Here is a 26,183-nt window from a genome sequence, read left to right as displayed (position 1 = left end):
ATTAAAGTTAGTAATTCATTCACCTAAATTATTGAAATATAAAGCGTCATTCAATGAAAATGCAAAATAGAATATCAAAAAGTAAATTACAAAAAAAATGTTAATCATCATGAAAATACTGTATTTTATTTTCATATTGAATATTAATAAGTATATGCTGCTTTCTCCTGAGAACGTGTGAGTTGTGTTATAAATTAACTACTCAAACATGAGAAATCAAAAGAGATTTAAAGTGTAAGTACACTTCTTTTTATTTTTAGAGGAAATGTTTATTAGTTTATCCTAGAAAAATTGGTGGCAAAAAACGTGTAATTTTTTTTTAAAAAAAGAAAACCACTAGCTTTTTGTGTTTGTTTTGAAATATAATATTTTTGTTGTTTTCTTAGAAATATGCTTTCCTTTTTCAGAAAGCAAATTCTGAATTTGGTGGCTTCAAAATGACCCAGCCTCTCAAGTTCAATATTCCATCATTTCATCTTCAATGGACTCATCGTTTCAAGGCCCAAACAACCAAAACGACCAAAACGACGACGTTTTCCTCGACGCTCTACCGCACTGCCCCTTCAACCATTGCCCCGCTACCGCTGATACTTCGCCGGAATCTTCCGCTGAGGCTTCCATTCTTTCCGACCTCAACCCACTCTCCCCAACTCCGGCGACCACAGTCCGCCGTCGTTCGACCCGACGTCATTCTCCGGCTAGGGAGCCCAAGAAGACCTGTTCCGACGACAGTTCGTCCACCGTTCCCGGAGAAAACCTTCGGAGCGATCGAAACCTCGAAACTCCGAAAGAAAACGAGGATTCCCCCGAGAGATGCGATTCGAATCAAAAGAAACTTCGTTCCTCTCCATCTCCAAGCGTTGCCAGCGAAGAGGGGAATGAGGAATCGACGTTAACCACCGCCGAGAATGACGACAGAACCACCGATTTCGCGGACTCGGCCGTGGTATTCGGTAATTCCCCTATTAACTTGCTCGATTATATAACTGGGTTGGTTATTAGAGCAATTGTGTTTCAAATCAATGCTTTTTTTGTGTTAGTGAAATGCCCAGTGTGGCTTACGGTACACGCTTTCATGTTTTTTATGGACCCTTTTGGAGCAATTAGAAAGGGGAAAGGATTGTTGGTGGATATTTTGGGTAGAGTGTTGTGTGGTGTTTGTGGGTGCATTGGTTCTTCAGCTCAGGACTGGTTAAAAGAGCACAAGTCTTTGTGGAATGTTGCATTTAGGTGTGGATGGGGATTGTTGTGGTCGGTCTATGTTTGTTGCATTTTGTTTGCTCTTTTCGTTTGTTCTCTAGTGGTGAGTGGGTTTTTCGTGAAGAGTTTGGTTGAGAAGCCTTTTCAGATGAGTCAGGGTTTTAACTTCGATTACACCAAGCAGAGTCCTTTTGCTTTGGTGCCTGTGATGTCTTGTGATAATGTTAGGAGCGGGCATGATTCTGGAACGAACGTTGCTGTTGTAAGTCGGATGGGTAGAAGGGTTATACCTGCTAATCAGAAGGTGCAGGTCGCTGTTTCATTAGTGGTGCCAGAGTCAGAATACAACACAAACCTTGGCATCTTTCAGGTACTTATCACTTATCTGATTCATTTTAATTAATCCAGAGAATTACATGAACTTCTTGCATGATGTTTTACTTGCTCTAGTATAAACGTGTAGTGTTAGTATGGGGATCTTTGATGGTTGTGGTTATAGTGTTTATACTTTTGAAGATAGTTCTGTAGCATTTGAGTGGCAACCGGGTGCTTGCTTTAATTCTAGATTATTTATTTATTTGTTTATTTTTGGCTTTATACGAGTATATGGATTGGAGTTTGGACAGAATAAATGATTCCAACCGGGTGCTAGTGCTTTATGAATTAGTTTCTTTGAACAAGTTCAATAGCTTGTACTGTGGCTGTGTAGATCGGTGCTGCTCTTGGTCATCAAAAGATTTTTCAGCCATTCAACTTGCTTGGTAGGAGTTGAACTGGCTTAGAGAGTCCAATCCCTGGTGCCCTCATTGTTAAATTTTAATGGGTGACAACAGGGTAGAGAATTATCAGCACAATCCTCTTCTGCGATATATGCCAAGTGTGGTATTCACGTGAATGTCATGTACTTGTGTTAGAGATGACGACACTTCACTGCCCTTTACATAAAAGCTAAAACTTATAACTCAAGTGATTCTTTTTGTCTTTCTACGTACTATATTTCCTATCATTGTGGTGTTTATGCTGTAAAATAGCAGTTACTTGCATTAATTAGGCAAAGAAGGAATCAGTTTTCTTTGATTGCGTGATCATGATTTCTTTAATAATTTCGTTTTGTTTAACATTGCCATTTCCTTTTTCTTGTATTGTTCTGGTTAAAAATCTGAACTGTGATGGTGATTGATGATAATTGCAGTTCATTCATACTTCATAGGTTCCTGTTGCTTACGAATTCTTCTTTGAATTGTCTATTTTGTAGATCAAGGTAGACTTCTTGTCCTTTGATGGCAAAACAATTTGGACTGCGACCCAACCTTGCATGTTAAAATTCATAAGCGAGCCTATCCGGCTAATGATGACATTCCTCAAGATTGTACCACTTGTCACTGGTTTTATATCAGAAACCCAGACACTGAATGTCAAGCTGAGAGGTTTCGTTGAAGGAAATGTACCTACTTCATGCTTAAAAGTAACACTAGAGCACCGAGCAGAATATCCACCTGGTGCTGGCATTCCTCAAATATATGATTCATCAGTTATTATTGAATCAGAACTTCCCTTAATCAAGAGAATCTTATGGCGTTGGAAGATGGGCATATTTGTATGGATCGCAATGATGGCTTTCATGATGGAGTTACTATTTGTTTTGGTGTGTTGCTTGCCTATAATTATTCCAAGAACCAGGCAAGGTAGTGGTTCTGCTCCTGTTACTGGTAATTGAAGTAATCTTCAGGCATCAAGTTGTGGAAACTAGTTTCTTCCAAAGGCATCGTGACCACAACAGAAGATTTTTCTTTTTCTCCAATAATATTACCTAGCTTTTCATGACATGTATATCTTGTTTAGTGAGGCATCCTAACTTCAATTCTTTTGTCCTAACCTGTACATGTTTACTTGTAATGTTACTTTGCCATATCTTTGTCCATATGAATTTTACCCATTGTCATTATCGTTTTTTTATCAAGAATACTTAACTTTATTTGAAAAGAAAATCAGACAAAATGTATAGCAAAACTGAAAATAATATTTGATCATAGAATACTTGTTGGTTGTCAGATATTAAACTAAGTTAACCGTTTCTCCAATCAAAGAATATGCTTTTTTGTGGTTTGTGTGAAATGGGTACAAAAGCAGGGATAGTTTTTTAACTATGTATTGGTTCGTTTTGCCCTTGTCTCCAATTCGTTAAAAACAGGTTAGAAGAGTGGATTGCATAGTTAACTCATGGGTTATAAAAATCATGCTTCATCCTTTTTAGGGTGCACTGACTTGACCCTTAAAAATGAGAAAAAGGGAATTTTTTATTTTATTTCTTATAACTAACAAAAATTAAAAAAATTAGTTAATGGATCTAAAGTATATTAATAATTTAATTTAATGTTAGATGAATTAGTGTTAGATGAATTAATTTATAAAATAAGTTAACAGTGATAATGAATAAATGTTATGCCTTTTAACACTAAAATACATAATAAAAACTTTAAGCTTAAACATTAATAATACTTATTAAATGTTTTGAAATTTTTAACAATTTTATAATAAAAATCTTTAAGATAAAAAATAATAATAAATTTATCTGTGAGAAAAAAAAAATTATACAATAAAAGTATTTTTCGTATAAGTTGTAACATCTTATATTAGTGTAAAGAAACTATTAATATATAAATGAACATTTATGATATCAAGTCACGTAAGGACACGTATACAAAGTCCTTAAAATCTCCCAAAATGTAAGATGTAAAGTATCCAAATCCAAAACATGCATGAAAGTTTTTCAAAAGATAAGATATAAAAGAGTTGGGAGGATATTAAGTATTTATATATAAATATATAAATATATCTCAAAAAGACTTCAACTTCTTCTCTTGGAGCACCCAACACTAGAACCTCTGATGTTCTTTGACTTGGAACGCATCTAGCAGAAGGAGGCGCCCAATACCAAGTGCCCTAGAGCTCTCTACTAAGGAGGCACCTAGTGGTTTTTAATGTAATAACATATATCAAATTCTATAATTGAGTACCATCTTTGAAAATTACTATCAACTATTTTGTAGGTCTTAAACTTATTCTAATTTTTCATACACAACAAAATTGAATTGAATTTAGCTCGTAGGATCAAAAGTTAGTCATCCAAAGGGATATCAAGCCTAAGTCCAACATAAATGTTTAAGAGTTTGTTTGAACTTTTTTTTACATAAATAGTTACAGGAAAAAATTCTATAAAATTAAAATTTTTATTCTAAGTTAAAAATAAAAACTTAGAAAAAATTTATACGAAAGATTTTGCAGATTCTTTTTAGTTTAAAGAAAAGTTACATTTTTTTTTCTCTTTAAGAGTGTATAAATTTATCTAAATATGTACTGAGTTAGATTTATTATTATAGATAAAACCCAAATTAACACATTGGTTATCATTAACATATCAAGCTATATTATTATAGACAAAACTCAAATTGACTACTAATAAAATTTTAGTTAAATATATTTTTTATCTTTTAACTTTTTATGAAAGTTAAAATTAGTCTATTTTCAAAATTTTGGATCAATTTAGTCATTCATTTTTAGAAATGCATGAATTTAATTTTTTTAACTAAATTTTAAAAAAATTATTTGATGTTTCAGACATGTTTTTTATTTAACTAAATTTTATTCAAATTTCATCATCAAGCGCAATTGAAACATCAAATAAACCTAACATAATTTGATTGAAAGGACTAAATCCACAAAATGTATATAAACTTGAAAGATCAAATTAGATGAAAGTTTTAAAGAGAGACTAATTCAAATTTTCACTATAAGTCGAAGAATAAAAAACATATTTAATCTATAAAATTTCACTATAATATAGTAAAAAATATTAAAGAAAAAAAAATTAAGTAAGTGGTCCTAGATTCATATTTAATTTTACTGTTGATAAAGAAAGCATTAGTTTAGCATAATATTCATACGTGTAAAGAAAAATGATAGTCTTAATATATAAATTTTAGTTTTGTCAATTTTATTTAAATTCTATGAATGGTTAAAACAATTTAAAGTGTGGTTGATTTGTAGTAATTTTTATGTGTTTTTAAAAAGAAAAAGAAACTGTAATTATGTTTAGAAAACTTTTTACTCTTGTATTGTAATAGGACTGGATTTTTTTTATTGTGCTAAAAATAAAATATATCAATACTTTTGGTACTAAATTGATTTTTTATCATTTACTATATTCAAATTTGAAAACAAAATTCAAATAATGGTAATTTTATCATTTTGTAATATATATATATTGTTTTGAAATTGGTTTAGAAAATATTTATATATACATATTTTATTATATTTATAAAAAAACAATATATTATTAAATAAGGTTCATAGTATATAACTAGATAAACATATATCGTAGGAATCCGAAGCAAGTCACAAAATCTAGCAACAGAGAGTTCATAAAATGAAAAACAAAAGGCAAACTTTTAATTTCTTTATATGAGTTTTACAGCAACATAGACGTAAACCCATTAAGATTGATCTAGTAAGAAAGTTCAGTATATTCATAATAATAACCTAAACTTGATGAATTGTTACATTACATTGACACTGTAAAACGAAGAACAGAGAAAAAGGTATACAAGTATCTCCTCCCTTTACTTGGTTCTGATACATGATCTTGAAGATAATTAAAATTGGTGAGAACTAAATCTGCAAAAGTTACTCCTTTAAACCACACCTGAAAATCATCTAGAGCCACCACTATGCCCTTTTCCTTTGAGGAAAGACGCACTTTGGGTGATCTCACGCAGTGGCTTATCTGTGTAACGAATACTGTTATAAACCCATGCACCAACCACAGCCCCAGATGTTGGAGACACTAAATATATCCATATTCCTTTGAATTCATTGTGCACTAATGCAGGGCCTAAGCTTCTTGCTGGGTTCATTGATGCTCCTGTGATCGGTCTGTCACATAACAAAATCATCAAATCATGTTATCAGTAATTACATAATAACATCATTTTCATTATGATATCACGCTAATGCACGAGATCATACTTTGACCTTTACTTTGCTTCCGAAAGGTGTAACATATTTGGCTGAATAAAGCATTTTTTTTAATGTGTGTGCATAGTAATATTCAATTAGCTTTGGATAAGATATGCAATAATACCCTGCAAACAACACATTCAACAGCACAGTGGCCCCAACGGCAATCCCAGCCAACTCACCGATCTGCAAGATTGGAAAACAAATAAAATGAATAAATAAAGGCCACCATGTCACACGGTCCAAGAGAGACAAATATTCAAATCTGGATTCTTGTTTAGTATAAGACGTATCTTGTGATGCAAACTTGTAGCTTCTTCCAAATGATTCAAAACGCTACAAATATATTCAGACAACAAGTCCATTTTTAGTGGAGGTGATTAGCCAACCGTAATTGACTGTAAACTTGTTAATAAAAATGTTTTTGTTGCTGTTATCGAGAGCTAATTATATTATGTATAACCAAACAAGAAGCAAAACAAAAATTAAGGAGGGAATAAAACTTCACCGCTCTGTTATCGGTGGCCACCCCAGATATGACAAACATAAGGAAAAACGTGATAATGAATTCAACCGCAAAAGCTTGGGCGTGAGTCCCAGATGGAAGTGTTCCTGAAAACTGGTTCTCATTGCCACTGAATATTAGTCTGAGAGTCCCACTTGCAAGTGTGGATCCAACAACCTGTGCTACGACATAAACTGGTACCTACAATGTTCAATCAAACATAACTATAACCATGCCAATCATTTTAAGACGAATCGAGACAAGTAATTAACGCGTTTTTGTTTATCAATTATATATAAACTGGTGAAGGCAAATATGTATTTTAAGGTGAGATGTTATGTTTATACAACACATAGTTTTCTCAATAATTCCGTATGTCACATCAACAATTTTTCTTTTACTTGTCGTCTTATCTCTCTTTTAAAATTTAAGTTGCATTGAAATATTGTATAAAATAACCAAATTTCTCTTACAATACAATTTCCAATGATACTATCGTTTGACCTATATTTTCCCACCTACTTTAACTAATCGTGAATGAAGAAGAGAAAATAATGTGTTTGGTTCACCTGCTTCCAGGGAAACCTTTTGGTGGAGGCAAAGGCAATGGTGACAGCAGGATTGAAATGGGCACCAGAGATGTGACCAACCGAGTAAACCAGCACCATCACGACTAGTCCCCAAACAATTGATATCCCAGGAAGTGTTACCACGTTGTCGTTGTTCTTGTTTACAACCACTGCAGCACACCCTGCGAATATCAAGAAATACGTGCCCACCACCTCAGCCACCAACTGTATCCATCAAAGAAACAAACACCATGTTGGCATTTCCAATCTCAATGCTTTTAGTTCAACATGGTCAATAGATTAAGATTATGTTGATTAAAAGATATGCAGTGTAGTCTACAAAAAAAAAAACTAATTTTATCCTCTTTCTGCGGATTCAGGCAACGAAAAGAAATTAGGACACACCTTTTGCAAGAAAGAAACATTGAGACAGGAGCGTGAGTCTTCAGTTGTTCTAGAGACATCCTTGTTTACATCTAATACCACCTCGTGGTTTGTTGTTGAATTCTCGTCCATTCCAGAAAGAAAAATGAAGAAACAGCAGATAAGTGAAATGCTTCGTACAGTGAATATGAAGATAGGAGAAAATGGAATGTGATCTCTATTTATTTATCAGATGACGCGGCTATGGTGATGAACATGATGCATAGTAATACTATTTATCTGAAAGAGCTTACCCAATAAATAGTAATAATAATAATTGTTTTGTTTCCTTTTCTTCTTTGTTTTTGACTTATTTTGTTTCCTTTTCTTTTTGTTCTTTCTTTCTTAGTCAAAATAAAAAATTGATGCGTAATTAAGAATTATAAATGAATTTAACTAAAACGCATCCTCTTAATTAATGTTAAATTAGGTCTACCATATTCTCACATAAGAAACCAAATTATTAGAATTTTACATTAAACAAATGAGGAAATAAAGAATTAAATAAATCACAAATATTTTTAAGCATGATATTGGAACAATTTTCTATATTGATCGCGGCTATATTTTTAATATGTGGACGCGAAGATTTCGAAGATTGATGTCTACCAAATTATTTAAGCACAGTAGATTAAAAGAATTAAAAATGGGCTAGAAGATTCAACTATTTACGCGGAGTATATATGTCAAAGATTCACTCGGCTTCTTCTCATTGGCAAATTCAATATTTATTTTTTCACTAGTGACACTGTAAAACGAAGTAGAAAACCAATTAGAATAAATTGTTCTTCTCTAAAAGTAATTAATTTGTACTTATAACCTATAGGTAGCGTTAGACAGAAACAATTATTAAGTCTAATCTGTTTAATTATATTAAAACTTAACTTTTATTTTAGATAAATTTTAAATAAGTAAAGATTTCAATATCTTTGCAAATATATTTTTTTAGCTTTTTATTATTTAAAGAGAACAATTTTATTACTACCGTTTGCCGTCTCAGATTATATAGTAAAGAGGACCAACGTAGATAAAGACTTCACGAGACCAATTTAATTTGAGTGTGTCAAAGTAAATTATTCTTGACCACATTTTGTTTGTGTTGTGTTGAAGACAAAATGTTCTTGGTATAGAATTTGATTTTTGAAGTTTGGGTGGATGTTTCGGAATTTTCGAAATGATAGACAGAAGTTGTGTTAGCAAAAGATAAAGTTAAAAGATAAAGGTATATGTAATTTTTTTATGACGTCATCATTACATATGATCACGTTTCTTCTTTTATAACGTTGAATTGTTTCCTACAATGATCTTAAGAGAGGAACAATCTTCTGCACAAATTAACTTATTGGGTTTAGGATATACTTGATTATATAAAACTAAGTCAAGGTTTTTAAAAGAAATTCTTAAAATAATTGATTATGATAAAAAATAATCTTTATCACAAGTAAAGTTTTAAAAAATACTATTTTTAATAATAACCAATCAACTTGTGCAAACTTGTTTTTTTATATATTTTGAATATAATTACTTGTTGTGATTTGTCTTCAATCTTATAATATTAATAACGTTTTTAGACAAATTAGGTCATAATACATTTAAGTTATTGAGTATCAAGCTTAATTATTTGTTATCTACTAGGTGTAAAGTACCAAACTCAAACATTATTTATCTGTCACCTATTGAGTATTGAGTGTCAAACTCAAATACTACTTATTTTTCATTTATCGGGTTTTAAGTATCAAAGTCAAGTACTGCTTACTTATTGTCTATCAGGTGTCAATTATTAGAATTAGATATTGTCTACCAAAACTAAGTACTACCTTTTAAGATTATGTGTTGTTTACAGAGTTATGTGTCGTCTATTAGGGTTAATGATGAACTACCCAACCCCAAACTAGTTAGTTTGAATGACTTTACCCAACCACAAGTCAGTTTATTTGAATGACTTTACCCAGCCATAACCCGACCTGTTTGAATGCCTCTATCCGACCACAAGTTGACCTGTCTGAATGCTTTTATCTGGCCACAAGCCAATCAATTTTTGCTTTTACTTGGTCACAACCTGGCATTTATAGGAACAACTAATTATTTCTACTCGACCACAAGTCTGCCTATGTGACTACTTCTACTCTACCACATGTTAGCTCGCCCTACTACCTTTCAAATTACCAATGCTAATAACTTATTATTTTCTAACTTAGCATAATCTAGATCAAACAATTGGCTCATTAAGTGAATTGGCCACCTATATAGGTTCACCTAGGCCTATATAGGTCCACCTAGACCTATATAGGTAAACCCACAAACATCATAATTATCCTATAAATAGTACAACAATTTGGGTAAATAATTTACGTTCATATTTACATCATTAACTATTATATTATGCACCCAACTAACTTAGGTATTAAAGTATCTTTTGCAGGCACACCCTTCTTAGTCTTGAAGAAATGCGAACTTAGAACATATCATTTAAAGAGTAAGGAGTCTTTGTAATAAGGAGTTTGAAGAGTCTACACAGGGTGTGCTGGTGGACTCTGTAAAAACAATGGCACCCATCGTGGGATCGATAATGGAATATTTTGTCCCTTAAGCCCTCCACTTGAAATGATCAATCATTCCCCCTTAGAACTCGACTAGGGGCTTATGTTCCTACCATACTATATAGTCCTACATTGCTTAGGATTCAAGGTCAAACATAATTCAAATACTCCTATTCCACCCTTCGAGACGCCATTTAAGGGCAAAACTATTGATAGATGGGGCCAAGCCCAATTATCTTAGTTTAACATTTCTTTTATTTTTATAAAATAGGTGTAAAATGTGTTAGGCATGTGGTAGGTAGGAAGGACTTTTAGTCCTATAAATAAACATGCCAAAACATCTTGTGATTCACTTTTGAAAATAATGAATTGATTTTTCTGTAGAGTAAACTCCAGAATTAAGTTCCACCTTGAAAGTCAAGGCTAGGAATCCCAACAGGGTTTCCTCTAATCACCTTTCATTTCACATTTTCCATTTCCTTCAAATCCCATTAGATTCTCTTTCCTCCACCTAATCACCTTTCCACCAATCCGCTTGTGGCACATCCGCATCACCCACATCCTCTCTCGAATCTGCGTCATCATCGCGCCACATCTTCATTTCGTTCCACTGCCTTCACGAGACATCCTCATTCTCGCAACACTATATCTTAAGAGGCCGAAACCTAATTTTCGACCTCTGCTAGGGTTCTTCATTACTCGCCCATTTTTTCCCCATTTTGGCCATTTGAACCACTGATTATCTTCATCCCTACCGGTTAAATTCCTCCTTCCACTGATTTCCCCGATGTGTTACTTCCTTCTCCCTGTTCCACCGATTCTTCGAATCAATCTAAGGTTTTCATCATTTGTTATCAGTTTTCCTCCAATTAACCTATTTTACTGATTGGATCTTCTTTTCCACTGTTTATCTTGTCTCCTACCACCAAATCTTCAAACTCTACCAAATATAACTTTGAACCTGGGGTTCTTAGCGAGTTCCTCTTCCATTGTGCTATCTTGTTGATGAATGAACGCGTCGCTCCTGATACAAGTTGTTCTTCCGCTGCCTCATTTGCTTCTTTGTTTCATTTTCGCTGCGATTTTCTTCAGAGGAAGCTTCAAGGAGGTATAAATGTGTTTGTGACGCTACAATCGACTTCTTCCTCGGACCTCCGTCTATCAACCATGACAGAGTTTTATACTCCAAAGTAAACTATACCTTGGATATATTGTGATTGACTTTAATGATGTCACTCAACGGACTCAGGATTGGAACAATGGTGCTCACCATAGGATCAAGGTATAAACTGTGAAGTACATGATGCTTAGAAGAAGTAAGATGACAAGCACAAGAGAAGTTGGAAATCCTCTCGTGAGATGATCGTGCTAATGGCAGTGCAAAAGGACTTTCTCGATGGTCCTCGACCTTGTTCGATCTCTCTAGCTTTCGATTGTGTTTGGCCTCTCTAGCTTTCAACTTTGTTCAACCTTGTTTGGCTCTCAACTTTGTTAGGCCTTGACAATCTTAGCCTTGTTCAATCTCAACTACTCTTGACTTTGTTCGTCCTCGATACTAAGTCTTGTTCGGCCTTGATGGTAATAAACATAGGTTAATAATATATATGTTAAAAGATAATTTTTAATTAAAAAATATTAGTATAATATTTATACAAATATTTGGTCTTAATTTAGAGAAAGATAATATTGCTCCATTTTGAAAAAAAATTGAAACTAAATTAAATAAAAAAGACATGGAATAAATTAAAATCATGATAATAACACTTTACACTGATATTAACATTGGCACTGACATGTAACATTGTCCTGTCAAATAACACTAACTGTTGCACATATCACACCAAAAGCCTGTTGCACAATAACAAACAATATTTACAAAAAGTTAAAAATTTTAAAAATCATAGATTTAATGTTGTTAGTAATAATGTCGTTAGTAACAAACTTAATTGAGACATTTTTCAAAAATTAGGATGCAATTAAAACTTTTAAAAAAAATAAAAACTAATTTGAAACTTTCACACCAAAATAGACCAAAAGAGTAATTAATTCACAAAATAATTTATTATCACGGTTGATAATACTTGATTAATTTATGCCACACATTAATTTAGTTGTTTAATTTATGGTTGTTAATAATATTTTATTGATTTAGGTCAACTAGATGTTGAACTCTTTGTTTCTAGTTGTTAATTATGATTAATTAATTTGTGTCAAGGATTAGTTCTTAATCTTTTTTGTTTAATTTATAATTTAAAAAAAAAAATTGGATGAAACTTAAGCATTGAAACACTTCACAACAAACGAAATTACCAGCGCAAATGTTTGCTTAAATATTCTTTTGTTGATATTGTCACTTAATGGCAACATTTCATTTAAATATATGTGACGCTTACTAGTAAAATTTTGTCAGAAATAGTATACACATAACATAACGAATGGGTTAATGTTCATCCGTAATCTTGCTGCAATTTTTTGTGGTAATTTTCGATAAATAAATGTATATTCATAATTACTAACCATGATTTCTTTTTGAAATATTGTTGAAAATTTTTAATGAAAAATATTTGTTTGTAAGTTTTACTTTACAAACAAATTTTTTTAGTCTAAATTCTATCATAAAAAATATTACTACAAGAAATTTATATTTAGGACAAAAAATAAATTTGTTGATAAAAAAAATTTATAGTTAGATTTTAAAATTTTAATTATGAATAAAGATATTCATCAGCAATACTTAGTAAAATATGTCGATAAATTAAAATTTTAAATATTAATGAAAATATTTGTCGTATTTGAAATAAAATTCTTTAACCATTTATAGTAAATTTTGTCAATAAAAAGCTTCAAATTTTCTATTTTAGGTTTGATAATTTCGTAATAAATTTGTTAGAAATTGAATTTATTTAAAATATACCAATAAATTCTTCCGTAATTAAAATTTTTAAAATATGTTGACATATCTATCGATAATAGAATTTTTTAAAAATTTGTTGATGATTTATAATTTTATTATTGACGAACTTTTTCAAATAAAATGGACGTGAAATTTAAAATAATTTTTATAAATTAATTAAGTGTAAATATGTGAAAAGAAGAGAATAAAGAGAGGAGGAAAGTAGGAGGAGAAAGAGAAGTTGAAGACAATAATAATACTGGAGGGTGACGACAGAACAACATTGCAACAATGGAGGCTAGGACGACACTGACATAGGTAGAGAGGAGACAGAGATGAAAAAGTAGAAAAATAAAATAGAAAGAAGAGGAAGAGGAGGAGGAGCTAGTGGTGGTGATGGCAACAACAACAATGGAGAAAGATTGGAGTGGTGAAAGAAGAAAAAAAGAAGAGAAAAAATAGGAAGAAAAAGATCTAATAATAATAATTCATTGATAATTACTAATAGATAATTATTGATGGATAATTATCAACAATATTATTTATCACTAATTATCTACAAACTTTTTATCATCAAGAATACGTTTATTAATGGATTTTTGTGATTACTGAACAAATTTTATTCATCGAAAATTACCATTTTATAGTGTCTGTTATTTATGAAATTTGGACCATTACGAATGTATTATTTTCTTGTAATAAAGATTATTAAATATCAACAATTATTTTTATCAAATAACAATCTTTTTATGGAAAGAGTAATATTCACATAAAAAAACTTATAATTATTAATTATTTATCTCTTATGTAAACTATTATCGAGCTAAAAATTATGTCATTCTTTTATACTAGCACAATTCATACAAGTAAGGTCATATATGAAAGTAATTTTAATCAATAAAAAACATTGGTCATTGACAATGAATTTTGTTAAGTAACAGGCATTTTCTGGATTGAGCATTTACTACTAAATTAAAAATATATATAATTATGATTAATAGTTAATAGACATTTTTTTTCTATCTTAGGAAGATAGTAGTTTAAGTTACATGATTCAATTATGACTATAGTCCATTTATTTTCTTGCAACAAATACAAATTTACAGTTCAACGAACAGTGTGTATAGGTTACATTTTCTCTGTGTTTTACTTGAAAATGAACTAACAACTAACGTTCAATTAGAAAAATTTAACAAAATTATCCAAGTATAGTTATTATAATTTTCTTAGCATTTCCGCTAATTAATGATCTCATGAAATTATTTTTATATTCATAAGGTAAAATTTTAACTTTGTGCCATTCCTCACCGTCCGCAATTAATAGCATTGAAGAGACCTACAATAATGACTCTTTATTCTGTAACTTTTTTGGCAAAACTCTGTTCTATTATTAATAACTAAGAATTCTTAGATCAAACGCAAGATGTTTTGGGACAAGGAAATGAAACAAAACAGTGTAGTTTGTTAGAGTGGTTTACGCAAATCTTTTGTACTTATTTGGAATATTACTTCAACAAGGAAAAATTACATGCAAGAAGTTATTGACTCATGGCAGAATTAGAGGTAATGAAAAGATTAGAACATCTGCATTTGGTTAAACTATTTGGTGGCACCAGTACGTCCTTTGAGAAAAGAGGCACTCTTGGTGATCTCACGCAGTGGCTTATCTGTGTACCGAATGATATTGTAGACCCATGCTCCAGCCACAGCTCCAAGAATTGGTGCCAAAATGAATATCCATATTCCTCTGTATTCTGAGTGCACAAAAGCAGGTCCAAGGCTTCTCACAGGGTTCATTGATGCTCCTGTCACTGGCCTGTCAAATATCAAACACTTTCATCACTTACTATTGCAACAACAATATTTTCCATTTTATTAGGCTTTGGATTCGTTAACTACCCTCCAATGATCACGTTCAGCAGTATTGTAGACCCAATTGCAATCCCAGCCAACTCACCAATCTGCATAATTTTAAATTCAAGTCATCGTAACCAAAGCATCAAATAAATGATCTTCATAAGAATATTTCGTGCATGAGCCGACTTAGATGGTATATTTTCTCTTTTGATTCCACTGTTTAGAATGTAAGAATGATCTGATCTTCTTCTTTTTTACATTACTTTACTACTAAAAAAATAGTTTAATTTTTTATGAGGAAACATCATCATGAAATGTCAACCATTAACCTCAGTGTTGCCATGCCTCTCTCCATTTCTTCCTGACATTATAGCGAAAAATGGATTGGGTTGGTCACTTTTTGACTAAAAAACGAACGAGCCAATGAAGTATTCAATTTTCACCACCCAAAACATTAACCCAACTTTTTTTAATTAAAAAACCACTCATATTGGATTAATATTGTAAAAAGACCGTGAATTAATATTGTCTCTAGAACGAATTAATGTTTTGTGCTACAAACATGTTGTTAACATTCTTTAGTACTGTTTGTGAGGGAAAGTCTCAGGTTCAAAACATTCAGGCTCATGAAAATATCTTGAATCTTGGGCAAAAGTTAATGATCTTGCTTAGTTACTATGGTTGAAAAGTAATATTGTGTGTAAAAGAAGGTTTTCAAATCTGATTAGAAAGCATGTATCAAGGATAAAGAGCAGGGTGAGAGAGATGTTACCGCTCTGTTATCAGTGGCAACCCCTGATATGACAAACATTAGGAGAAATGTGATTATGAATTCAAACACAAAAGCTTGCAGATCAGTTCCAGTTGGAAGTGTTCCTGAAAACTGGTCATGCTTTCCCATAAACAACAGCTTCAGAGTTCCACTTGCAAGTGTGCCTCCTAGCAGTTGAGCTGCAACATAAGCTGGTACCTGTATAATAACAAGTTAGGAGTTTACTTTCGAGTTTTTTGAAGACAAACAAAGAAGAAAAATAGTACAATTTCCAAATAAACCACCAAGTTTATAGTCTAGAAAATGGTTGTGGCTGCGTCACCTGCGTCAAGGGAAACCTTTTGGTGGAAGCAAAGGCAATGGTGACAGCAGGGTTGAAATGGGCACCAGAGATGTGACCAACAGAGTAAACCAGCACTGTCACAACCAGCCCCCAAACAATTGCTATCCCAGGAAGTGTTACCACCTTGTCGTTGTTCTTGTTTACAACCACTGCAGCACACCCTGCGAATATCAAGAAATATGTGCCCACCACCTCGGCTATCAACTGCATGTGTCCATCAACAAACAAAAGTTACCAAACCATGATACTGTCATGTCCAATCTCAGTTCTTCTTGTTCAATATTTCACAACAAAATATAGATTATACATATTGCAAATTGTAATAACAGCATTATAATTCTTTGTTGGGTACAAAAGCAAGACTAGGAGGCACCTTCTGCAAGAAAGGAACAGAGACAAAGGAGTCGGAGCGTTCCACAGTTTTTGGGGTGTCCTTGGTTACATTGACAACTACCTCGTGTGTTTCAGATCCTCCTGAATAATCAGCCATCGGAGACAGTGAGCAAGGAAACTACTCGGGAACAGAATTAGACACTATCATGTACATAATTAACAACTCCAATTTATAGGCAACCAAAATGTTGTTTGCCGCCGAGAGACGGAATAATTTTATATTATCAAACAACTAAAAATGATCATTCCCTTTTAGGTATCTAATTAGACGTGCTTGTAAAAAGTGTTTTATACTTATTTTTTTTTTAGTATAAGTTCTTCTTTTTTGGTAATACGAACTCTTATAATTTTTTTCATTTTCATGTTAGCTATTGTGGAATAAGTATAAAATGGCTTGACCTGATTGAAATGGAAAGGAATTACCCTGAGAATTATCGCAAACCAAATTCATATACGCTGAAAATGAGTTTAATTTAAATGCATTGATAGAGTAAAGTAATCAAATCACATGTTATTAGCAAACTTATTATAGATTTTTATCGAATAATGGATGAAAATAATACACTTTTTTAAATATGTTAAATTAAATATATTTATTTGTATGTAAGAAGATGTGGTAAGAAGTTACGGCAGTAGCCAAAAAGGAATTTAGTGTGTGCAGATATTCCAAATGAAAAGGAAAAAAAAAAAAAGTATAGAGAAAGAGGACAAAAAGGTACCTACCTTGGACTTATCTCAGGAGAGAGAAGACAAGTGAAAGCCTTTAGATCCTATGACACGGTTTCTATGACCTTGTAATGTAAGAATACAACATAACTGTGTTAAGTCAAGAAAAAAAAAATATTTATCAGTGTAAATAGTGTTTATTTATTTTATTTGAATAATAATAAATCTTTATCTATATAATGAGGTTGTAAGTTCATATTCATATGGTACAAAAAGTTATATAATATTTTTATTGATAGGTTTCTTATTAATATTTATTGATTTCTTTTTTTCTATTTTCTAATAATATGATTTTTTTTCCTATAAATATGAAACGAGGAGATAAGTATAACACAAGTAAGAATAGTCTCCATCAATGATCAAAGATAGATATTGCATGAACGATATCATATTTTAATATTATTTATTGATATAAAGCATCCCTTGTTTTTTATAATAATGTTAAACGTGAATTGAAATCATCAAAGAATAATTTAATCATTCTTAGCTTAGTTAAGATGACAAAATGAATTATGAATATATTTTCTTAAGGTTAAAATCAATTGATGTATAAGTTTTAAAAAAAACACGGTTTTATAAGAGATTTTTGTCCACCTCTTGGTAAATGTAAAGATGAGTATAGATTGAGACCTACTTACTATGAAAAACTAAAAGTCATAATATTTCTCACTTAAAAGTAGAGGTGTACAAAATTTAGTTATTTAAACAGCTGAATTAAACTTATCCAAACCAAGCTAAAATGGTTTAGAATTAAATTAGTTTTCAATAATCAGTTTTAAAGTAAATTGATTTTTAAAATATTGTTTGTATTATACGTAATTATCCAATATTGTGTCTTCACATTATTGTTGAAAAAGTAGTTATTTTTAAAATAATTAGCAAAGACTGGAACTTTAGAAATATTGTTTTTTAAATCTAAACAGTTAATTAACAAAGGAATAAATATTGAAAAGTAGTGGGTAGGATGAAGCATGTAATTTATTCGTAAATGAAAGTATTTGTTATTCCTTCTTAATTTGATGGGTGGTTGAGAATAGAAATTGCAGGAAAAATGGGTGTTTGATATTAAATGAATGTAGCAAAAATGGCTTATAGAGCATGGGAAGTGGTTAGTTAATTTGCCTCTGAAAATGCATTTAAGGCTGAACCAACTAACTCCACAATGTTTTATTCCTTTTTCTGCTTTTGGATGCAACGGAGGGAGTGGACGCACTTAAATAAGACGGAAAGGCTATTTACGCTTTTCGTTTTTTGGTTGAGTTTTTTAACACGAGGTTTAATATTTCTTTTATCTCTATTTTTTTATTTAATTTTAGTTTTGTTTCTAATGAAATATTAATAATCAGGAGGATATTTATAATTATAATATATGGTACCAAAAAACTATTTTCTTACTCACTTATATTAGAAATTTAATTTATAATGGTAAAGATATTTTAAATTTAAATGTTGTAAAACTACTAATGTCATTAATACTCTCTTTTTTATTATTTGTTTATACGATTTCTCCCTTTTTATTAGAGTTATTTTAGTTTTAAAATAGCAATGAAATGGATGTTATAAATCTTGTAAAATCAATATACTCATTGCTGCATTAATATAATTCTATATCGATTTTGAAAAAAAAAAATTATTTGTTCCATTCTTGATATATTCTCAACTTTTTTATCTTTAACTATAAATCGATGTCGGATGACTGATTTTATGCTTATATTTGATATAAAAATATGTCTGCATTCTATGTAAGAAATATACATCATTAATATTAAATTATTTAAACGAAAAGTAACTATCATTCACAGTTTACATTGATTATAATGATAGTTAATGAAAAAAAAGCACATTTTTAATTTTTGTTTTGTTTTGAGAGTACATTTAGCTTATAGAGTATAAACTTCCAACCTTGAGTAAAATATAATTTTAAATTTTGAAACAGTCATAAAAAAATATCAATAAACAATAAAGTTACATTTTACAAAACTTTTAAACAATTGAAGTAGCTTAATATCATTCTAAATAAAAGTTCTTAATAAAAAATAACTTAAATATAAAGCATGTTTATCTATTTCTAATTTACAAAAATTTGGTTCAACTATGATATTATCAATTAATGTTATAAACAATGATTTTTTTTCTTAAATACATGCAACATAAAATAAATAATATAAAAGTATATATTATTTATTAAAATAATAGCATGATCTTATCCAATTTCCATGTTTGCCCTCTCATTCTTAAAAATATTCCCCAATTAATTATATTTCTTTGATTTCATATGTACCGTATAATCCACGTACAATTTCATACTCTATTTTCTTTGTAATTCAATTTCAAAAGTCTAAATTGCTGAAAATGTTGTTTTTCTATATTATGATATGCATGGTATATCTCTAACTATTTGTGAACATATTTCACAAAACACAATATTACCTTACCGCTAAATGATAAGTGGCTTATAAACCCATTGTTCGACATATGACATCTTTTATTCAAGGTTTAATTGATTCAGAAGTTCTTATTTGTGCAGATTTGCGTCAATTAGGTCCTTGTATTTTGAAAATGTTTAATTTGGTCCTTATTTATGTAAAATTGAGTCAATAATGCCCTTGCCGTTAATTGTTGTGGACGACGTTAGATTGTTATGGCATGCTGAGGTAGTGTTTACTAACCATGTGGCACAATAACAATTCATTACGTGGAATTATTTTATTTTAAGTTTAAAATAAATTATATTTAATAAATATAGTCCTCGTAAATGAAGAGATTTCAAAGCTCATAAATGTCTTACCATTCTAAATCCAATCATAAACAAATTCTCTATATTTTTGTTTCCACAATCAATCAACTCCACAATCTCATCAGATGGAGAAGAAGAAAACCTAAAAATGGTTTAATAGCCCTCTTCCGTCGACGCCCTCGCCCTCTTTCATCGCGCCCTCGCCCTTTTTCACCGCGCCGTCGCCCCACACACCACCTCCCACCTCTCCTCCACCTCTAGAATCGCCTTCCTCTTCCTCACCCTCTCCCCTCTCTGGGAAACCTTCTTCTCACCCTCCCACACCCACCTCTTCAACATCTACATCCACGTCTACCCCCCAATCTAACCGCCTAGTGCACCTCCCATGCCTTACAGTCTTACAGTGTTTTTTGCTTATGGCTTTGGCTTATGGGTTTATGAACTTTTAGTGTGTTTTTATTGATGAGAAAGAAGTGGAAAAAAGGAGCCAATTTTTCTTCTGTGATAATTTATCTCTCACTGGTGAATTGGTTGATTTATCTTTGCACTGGATTATTCAATTCCTTTAGTGGTTTTGTCTTCTGGACATCGCTGCTATGGTCACCAATTCTTCACGCACGCCACATGTTTGTAAATTTGTCTCAATGGTACTATCCTCTCTCTACTACCACCCTATTCCTTACACTGTAATAACCCAACGCCACACAAAACCTTTCTCATTCTCTTTCTTTATCTCTTCCACCTTCAGATTCTCCTCCACTCTCTCATCTTCCACTTCCGCCACTCACCACCCTCTCCCCCTTGACTTCTCCCTCTCCCAACTCCTTGAACTCCTCCGCCGCCAACATCGTGCAATGTTTCTATGCTGGTTTTGAGTCAACTCAGAAGACTCTGCTTCAGGTGTTGCCCACAGTGTTTCACCGCTAACAATTTGTTGATTCCACTGAAAAATCACCGATAGATGACGCCAAAATCGTAAAACCAAACTTCATCCACAACTAATTTCTCATTATAACCTTATTTTCTCCCAATTTCGAACCAGAACAAATCCACGAAAAACCTTATTTTCCCTAATTTTCTCGCACACTCAAAATATGACCCCAAAATACCAAACTTAATCCTAATACGTTTTAATTTCATTTCAAGAAATAAATATAACATTTTGTTTTTATTAAATTTACCATATTTTAAAGTTTTTAAAAATTTAAAATCAAATAAATCCACGTAATGAGTTGTTACTGTGCCACATGGTTAGTAAACGCTACCTCAGCATGCCACAATGCAAAAAATTTAACGCCGTCCACAGCAATTAACGGCAAGGGCATTATTGACTCAATTTTACATAAATAGGGACCAAATTGAACACTTTCAAAATACGAGGACCTAATTGACGCAAATTTGCACAAATAGGGACCTCCGAATCAATTAAACCTTTATTCAAATAACACTCTCCTCTACTTCATGCACTTATAGTTGTTAGCATTCTATCTTTCTGACTCTCCAAATGTTGTTTCCTTAATATTTGGATTAGCATAAAGCCTTGGAAAACTATCTAGAGAAAAAAGAAAAAAAACACCAATTCACTTGTTTTCTCAAAAAATAATGTTATTATGTGTTCTTATTTTTCAAATTATGTGTTGGTAATCCAAATATGAGTATAAGTTTCACATTAGATAAAAATGAGAAAATTGAACACTGTATAAGAATGAAAACTCATAAACTCATTGTCTTAAGAATTTTTTGTTGAAAGTAGTGTCAATCTGTTATGTAAGTTGAACTCAAATCTCATTAATGTTGAGTCTCTTCAGTGGTCATCTCTCGAAAGACCCATAATTTGTACCAATGGTTTATCTTGGTGACTAGTTTATATGAATATAGTAAAAGGTACTCATGGTTGGTAACACTTATGTTTGAGTGAAAGTATAGTGATGTGGAAACAACTAACCTTTGAGGGGGAAATTATTAGGAATCGAGTGTGAATCTAGTCCCATATTGAGTAAAGATGAGAAAGTTGACTCACTTGAAAGACTCATCATATGTGTGTGTGTGTGTGTGTGTGTGTGTGTATATATATATATATATATATATATATATATATATATATATATATATATATATATATATATAAAAGGTTAACTATGTTTTTGATCCCTCAAGTATCAGGTGTTTGTGGTTTTAGTTCCTCTTTCAAACTTTAATTAATTTTCATCACTCTCCTTAATAAAACTCGCAGATTTAGTCCTCGAACACCAACAACGTTAATTTTTGTATGACTTGGCTAACGGTGTGCCACATGTAATAAGATACATAAAATTTTTGGATGTTTTTTCTGAAATTGAAAGTTACTGTTTTTTTTTTAATTGAAGCTTAGATTAGGGTTCTTTACTTCAACTAAAATTCATATCACTTGAGTTGTGGGATTAGAGTTGTGCTTGGTATGTAGTTCGTGAAATACGAAATTGGCATTTAACCTGTGATTTGTTTGACTGTCATATTACCCACATTTATAAATTTATCCACCAATACTTGTGCAATCCATTGTACACTTGCACTTGTGTTTCCAAAAACCCTTCTACATCTGTGATGCTCAACAAGAGTCTTCACCTTAACCGTATGGTTGTGTCCTACCTTGCTAGCCATAATTAAAAAATCACATTTCTTTTTACACATAGCCCTAACTCTGATCATTCTTGACAAATTGACCTTTTTTTCCCTATAAAACATTAATCTCCATTAACTCATTTTTAGAATCTTTCAATGAACAAAACTTCATCCCCAATTTAAATATGAAGGTCTTCTTCATATCATTCGCTCTATACTTTGGAAACTTCTCCCTATTCAAACTCACACCGTTATCACTTTGTACATCCAAAGACAAATCATTAGTATTGTGTTCTTCATTTATGTCATGATCTCCAACTTCTTCATTAATGATAAATGACCCTTCTCCAACATTGCTTCTTCTCCTCACTGTTTCTTTTTCATTCTACTCCACTTATCCAATACAGGATTAATATTTCTATGATCATGTACCACCCTCTCATTATCCATCCCAAACCCATCATTATTATTTGTCATTCTTTATTCTTCAATGTCATATCCTTTATCTTTAGTTAACGCTTTTCTCCTCAACCACATTCCCCTTTTCCTCAACCACATTAGCCTCTTCCTCAGCCATGTTAACCTCTTCCTCAACCACATTTGACTCTTCCTCAGTCATATTGACATCTTCCTCAACCTCACTAACTTCTCCTCCATGGCCTTTACATGTCCTACCTCTACCTCTTCACCCATGTTTTCGTCTACCGCACCAACAACTATAAAGTTAATTACTTGAGCTTCATTAGTAACATGTTCGACATATATTTCAACCTCTTCGTAATTGGCCTTTGTATAATTAGCCAAGTATAATGCTTCTTTGTCATCACTCAGTATTCTGAGACTGTTTAGTTGTCTTTGTTTGGACCCCTTCCACCATAATTTAAAATTTCCATGATATTTGAAATCCCTAACAATTTCCACTAATTCAAAGTAGGACCACCGATCATGATCAATTTCTTTAATTAGGTGTATCTCTCCCCTAACATACTGTAGTCGTTGTTGTTTAAGAACTTGTCCATGTGATGCAAAGAGACTTCGAAAACCATTTCCAAACCTACATTGTAACATCAACACTTTAGCTCAAATAACAAATACCCTAAACATAAAAGAAAACAAAAAATTAACTTGCTTACGCGTTTCTTCAAATGACGATTGCGTTGAAGACATCTTTAACAACAAGCACAACAATTTGATTGAAGTAAAGAACCTTAATCATGATTTCGTTAATTCAATTAAAGTAAAAAACTATAAAGATTGAAGTAAAGAACCCTAATCACGATTTTGTTAATTTCGATTGAAGAAAAGAACCCCTAAAGAACCCTAATCTGAGCTTCGATTAAATAAAAACTAACTTTCAATTTCCGAAAAACATCCAAAAATTGTACACATGTCATCGCACTTAGCACACCATTAGCCAAGTCATACAAAAATTAACGTTGCGGTGTTTGAGGACTAAATTTGCAAGTTTCATTAAGGAGAAGGATTAAAAGGAAGTAAAGTTTGGAAGAGGAACTAAAACCAAAAGTGGATGCCCTGAGAAACCAAAAACATATTTAACTATATATATATATATATATATATATATATATATATATATATATATATATATATATATATATAACTCTTTATACTCAGTACATGCTTTTATATATGACTGTAATATATTAGTTATATGATTGTCTAGTGTGTTTGTTGATTATCACATCTATAATATTTTATTTAATAGTTTTACACTGTTAAATGAGATGTTACATCTTAAAAATTTACTATTCAAATTGACCATTCGAGTTTACCAAGTTCTCATGAATTTATATAAAATTGAGTTTGATAACCTTGTTTGACACGTTAAAAAACTTTAATGTAATTTGGTTAAAAAAGACTACATTAATTTATTTTTAAGTTAAGAGGTCAAAATATATCAAGATTTCTAGAAATTTTAATTTCAACGTTAAAATTAAGAAACTAAAACCATATTTAAAAGTTAAATTTAGTCATACAAGAACTTTTACTTGAGTGTTTTTCTTATTTCTCTATAAGAAAACAAAAAATGAAGCTAACCATATATTCTATTGAAAATTAGCAAACAAGATTTGTTTTACAATGAAATAGACCAAATTCGAAATATAAAGGTTCTCGTTTTTTGAAATAAAATATTAAAACAGTGTAAAACAAATATAAAGTTGATTTTTGTCAGTTTTATTATAACTGGAATCTTTTTAGCAGGTGGATGTTGTTATGGCGGAGCAGCAGAAATATTCGGATAAAAAAATCTTTGTCGGCTTAAACTTGGCCTATTAATTCAATCTTAGGCCATCTTAAGATTGAGAAAATCAAGGACACCTTTTAATTATATTTAACTGGCGATTAAATTTAGATGACATTTTCATATTAGGGTATCATCGTCTGTATATTTATTTTCATACTCAACCACAATATTCCCAGTCCATGTTTGGAAATTACGAGAATTGAGACCCTTCAAGATTTTTGTTTTTAGTATTTCAGACATTGTTACAACATTAAAACTGGTATAGTGATGATGATACATGTTTATATATTGTAAAAGTGTACTCTGTTTGCAGCAATTTACAACTTATACTTTTTAAACCATTGTTTTAAATATCAATTCAACAAAATATAGCTTTTAAGTCGACTTTTGGAAAATTTTAATACATATTCTATGTTCAAAACTACCATCCTTTTCATTTTTTGTTTAAATATTACTATAAAAAGTTTTAATATTATTTAGAGTATGTTTGGATATGGAAAGCACAGAAAAAAATTTAACGAAAGTCGAAAAAACAAGAAAGTAAATTATTAGAAAACGCACAAAATAAACATTTTAATTGTGTTAAACTTTCCTAAAAAAATTGAAAAAAATAATACATAATGTTGTTATTCGAAAAGTTAAAGAATAAGAATTAAATTATATATATATATATATATATATATATTTATATTATTAGATATATTACATTATTAAATATCTTACTTTTATTTTTTATTTTTAGTTAATATGTTATTATTTTTTATTTATATTTTGAGTTTAATTTATATATTTTTTATTATAAATATAGTATTTTATATTTATATTTAACGAAAAAGAATTAATCACATATACAGTTTTCTTTTTCTATATATTGAACACATTTTCATTATATATCTATACACATTCCATTAGTTGAGTCTCAATAACTCTTCATTTCTTATTTGATATGAAAAATTTCTACCAATTCTCACCACATGAGTCATTTGTCCATTAGACTCAATGTATCATTAAATATGAAAATCTCATGAAAAATGCTTTATCTTAATACATATATAACACATCAACAAGTAGTATGTTCATTATTACAACCTACGTATGTAATCATAGTAATACTAGGAACATTAGTGTGTTTATTACTTACAAACATAACAATAAATTCAATCTTAGTATGAATAATATGTTCATCAATCACTCTTTGTCATAACAACATATATACAATAAATAAAAGTATTAATGTTAAAATATAACAACTAGTCACATTTAGTTTATATTCAATAGTTGAATCATAAAACCAACATAAAAATGTCATTTGAGTTATAATTACATTGTTTAACACACAAAT

General features: G+C 30.9%; 3 protein-coding genes across 4 annotated transcripts; 1 reads left to right on the top strand and 2 right to left on the bottom strand.

Annotated features, from left to right (window-relative positions):
* Positions 1-407: 407 nt before the first annotated feature.
* Positions 408-3,145, top strand: LOC108332389 (seipin-2). The gene is made up of 2 exons (XM_017567641.2): positions 408-1,570; positions 2,456-3,145. The coding sequence occupies exons 1-2, from the start codon at positions 482-484 to the stop codon at positions 2,915-2,917; spliced, it is 1,551 nt and encodes a 516-aa protein (XP_017423130.1). The 5' UTR covers positions 408-481; the 3' UTR covers positions 2,918-3,145.
* Positions 3,146-5,683: 2,538 nt separating this feature from the next.
* LOC108323735 (nodulin-26) lies at positions 5,684-7,919 on the bottom strand. 2 transcript variants are annotated; one of them, XM_017556358.2, is made up of 5 exons: positions 7,696-7,917; positions 7,291-7,515; positions 6,725-6,922; positions 6,341-6,402; positions 5,684-6,132 (listed from the first exon to the last, which is right to left on the bottom strand). In XM_017556358.2, exons 1-5 carry the CDS (start codon positions 7,804-7,806, stop codon positions 5,910-5,912), a joined length of 819 nt encoding a protein of 272 aa, XP_017411847.1. In that variant the 5' UTR covers positions 7,807-7,917; the 3' UTR covers positions 5,684-5,909. The 2 variants fall into 2 exon arrangements, with proteins under 2 accessions (XP_017411847.1, XP_052727916.1); XM_052871956.1 differs by having other exon boundaries at positions 5,923-6,132; positions 6,226-6,402; positions 7,696-7,919.
* Positions 7,920-14,619: 6,700 nt separating this feature from the next.
* Positions 14,620-16,678, bottom strand: LOC108323733 (nodulin-26). Its single transcript, XM_017556345.2, has 5 exons — positions 16,492-16,678; positions 16,098-16,322; positions 15,776-15,973; positions 15,046-15,107; positions 14,620-14,962 (listed from the first exon to the last, which is right to left on the bottom strand). The coding sequence occupies exons 1-5, from the start codon at positions 16,606-16,608 to the stop codon at positions 14,746-14,748; spliced, it is 819 nt and encodes a 272-aa protein (XP_017411834.1). The 5' UTR covers positions 16,609-16,678; the 3' UTR covers positions 14,620-14,745.
* Between the last annotated feature and the right edge of the window lie 9,505 nt (positions 16,679-26,183).

Source organism: Vigna angularis, chromosome 1, assembly GCF_016808095.1.
Source record: "Vigna angularis cultivar LongXiaoDou No.4 chromosome 1, ASM1680809v1, whole genome shotgun sequence".
Classification (NCBI taxonomy): domain Eukaryota; kingdom Viridiplantae; phylum Streptophyta; class Magnoliopsida; order Fabales; family Fabaceae; genus Vigna; species Vigna angularis.
This window is presented reverse-complemented; position numbering and strand designations above follow the sequence as displayed.

Excerpts from the sequence above, each read along its gene's own strand:
- LOC108323733 (XM_017556345.2), bottom strand. The coding sequence starts at position 16,608 with ATGGCTGATTATTCAGGAGGATCTGAAACACACGAGGTAGTTGTCAAT. Across the intron at positions 16,323-16,491 it reads CTGTTCCTTTCTTGCAGAAG|TTGATAGCCGAGGTGGTGGG; the intron begins GTGCCTCCTAGT and ends GGACACATGCAG. Across the intron at positions 15,108-15,775 it reads TTGCCACTGATAACAGAGCG|ATTGGTGAGTTGGCTGGGAT; the intron begins GTAACATCTCTC and ends AAAATTATGCAG.
- LOC108332389 (XM_017567641.2), top strand. The coding sequence starts at position 482 with ATGGACTCATCGTTTCAAGGCCCAAACAACCAAAACGACCAAAACGAC. Across the intron at positions 1,571-2,455 it reads CAAACCTTGGCATCTTTCAG|ATCAAGGTAGACTTCTTGTC; the intron begins GTACTTATCACT and ends TCTATTTTGTAG.
- LOC108323735 (XM_017556358.2), bottom strand. The coding sequence starts at position 7,806 with ATGGACGAGAATTCAACAACAAACCACGAGGTGGTATTAGATGTAAAC. Across the intron at positions 7,516-7,695 it reads ATGTTTCTTTCTTGCAAAAG|TTGGTGGCTGAGGTGGTGGG; the intron begins GTGTGTCCTAAT and ends TGATGGATACAG. Across the intron at positions 6,133-6,340 it reads TTGAATGTGTTGTTTGCAGG|ACCGATCACAGGAGCATCAA; the intron begins GTATTATTGCAT and ends GTTATGTGACAG.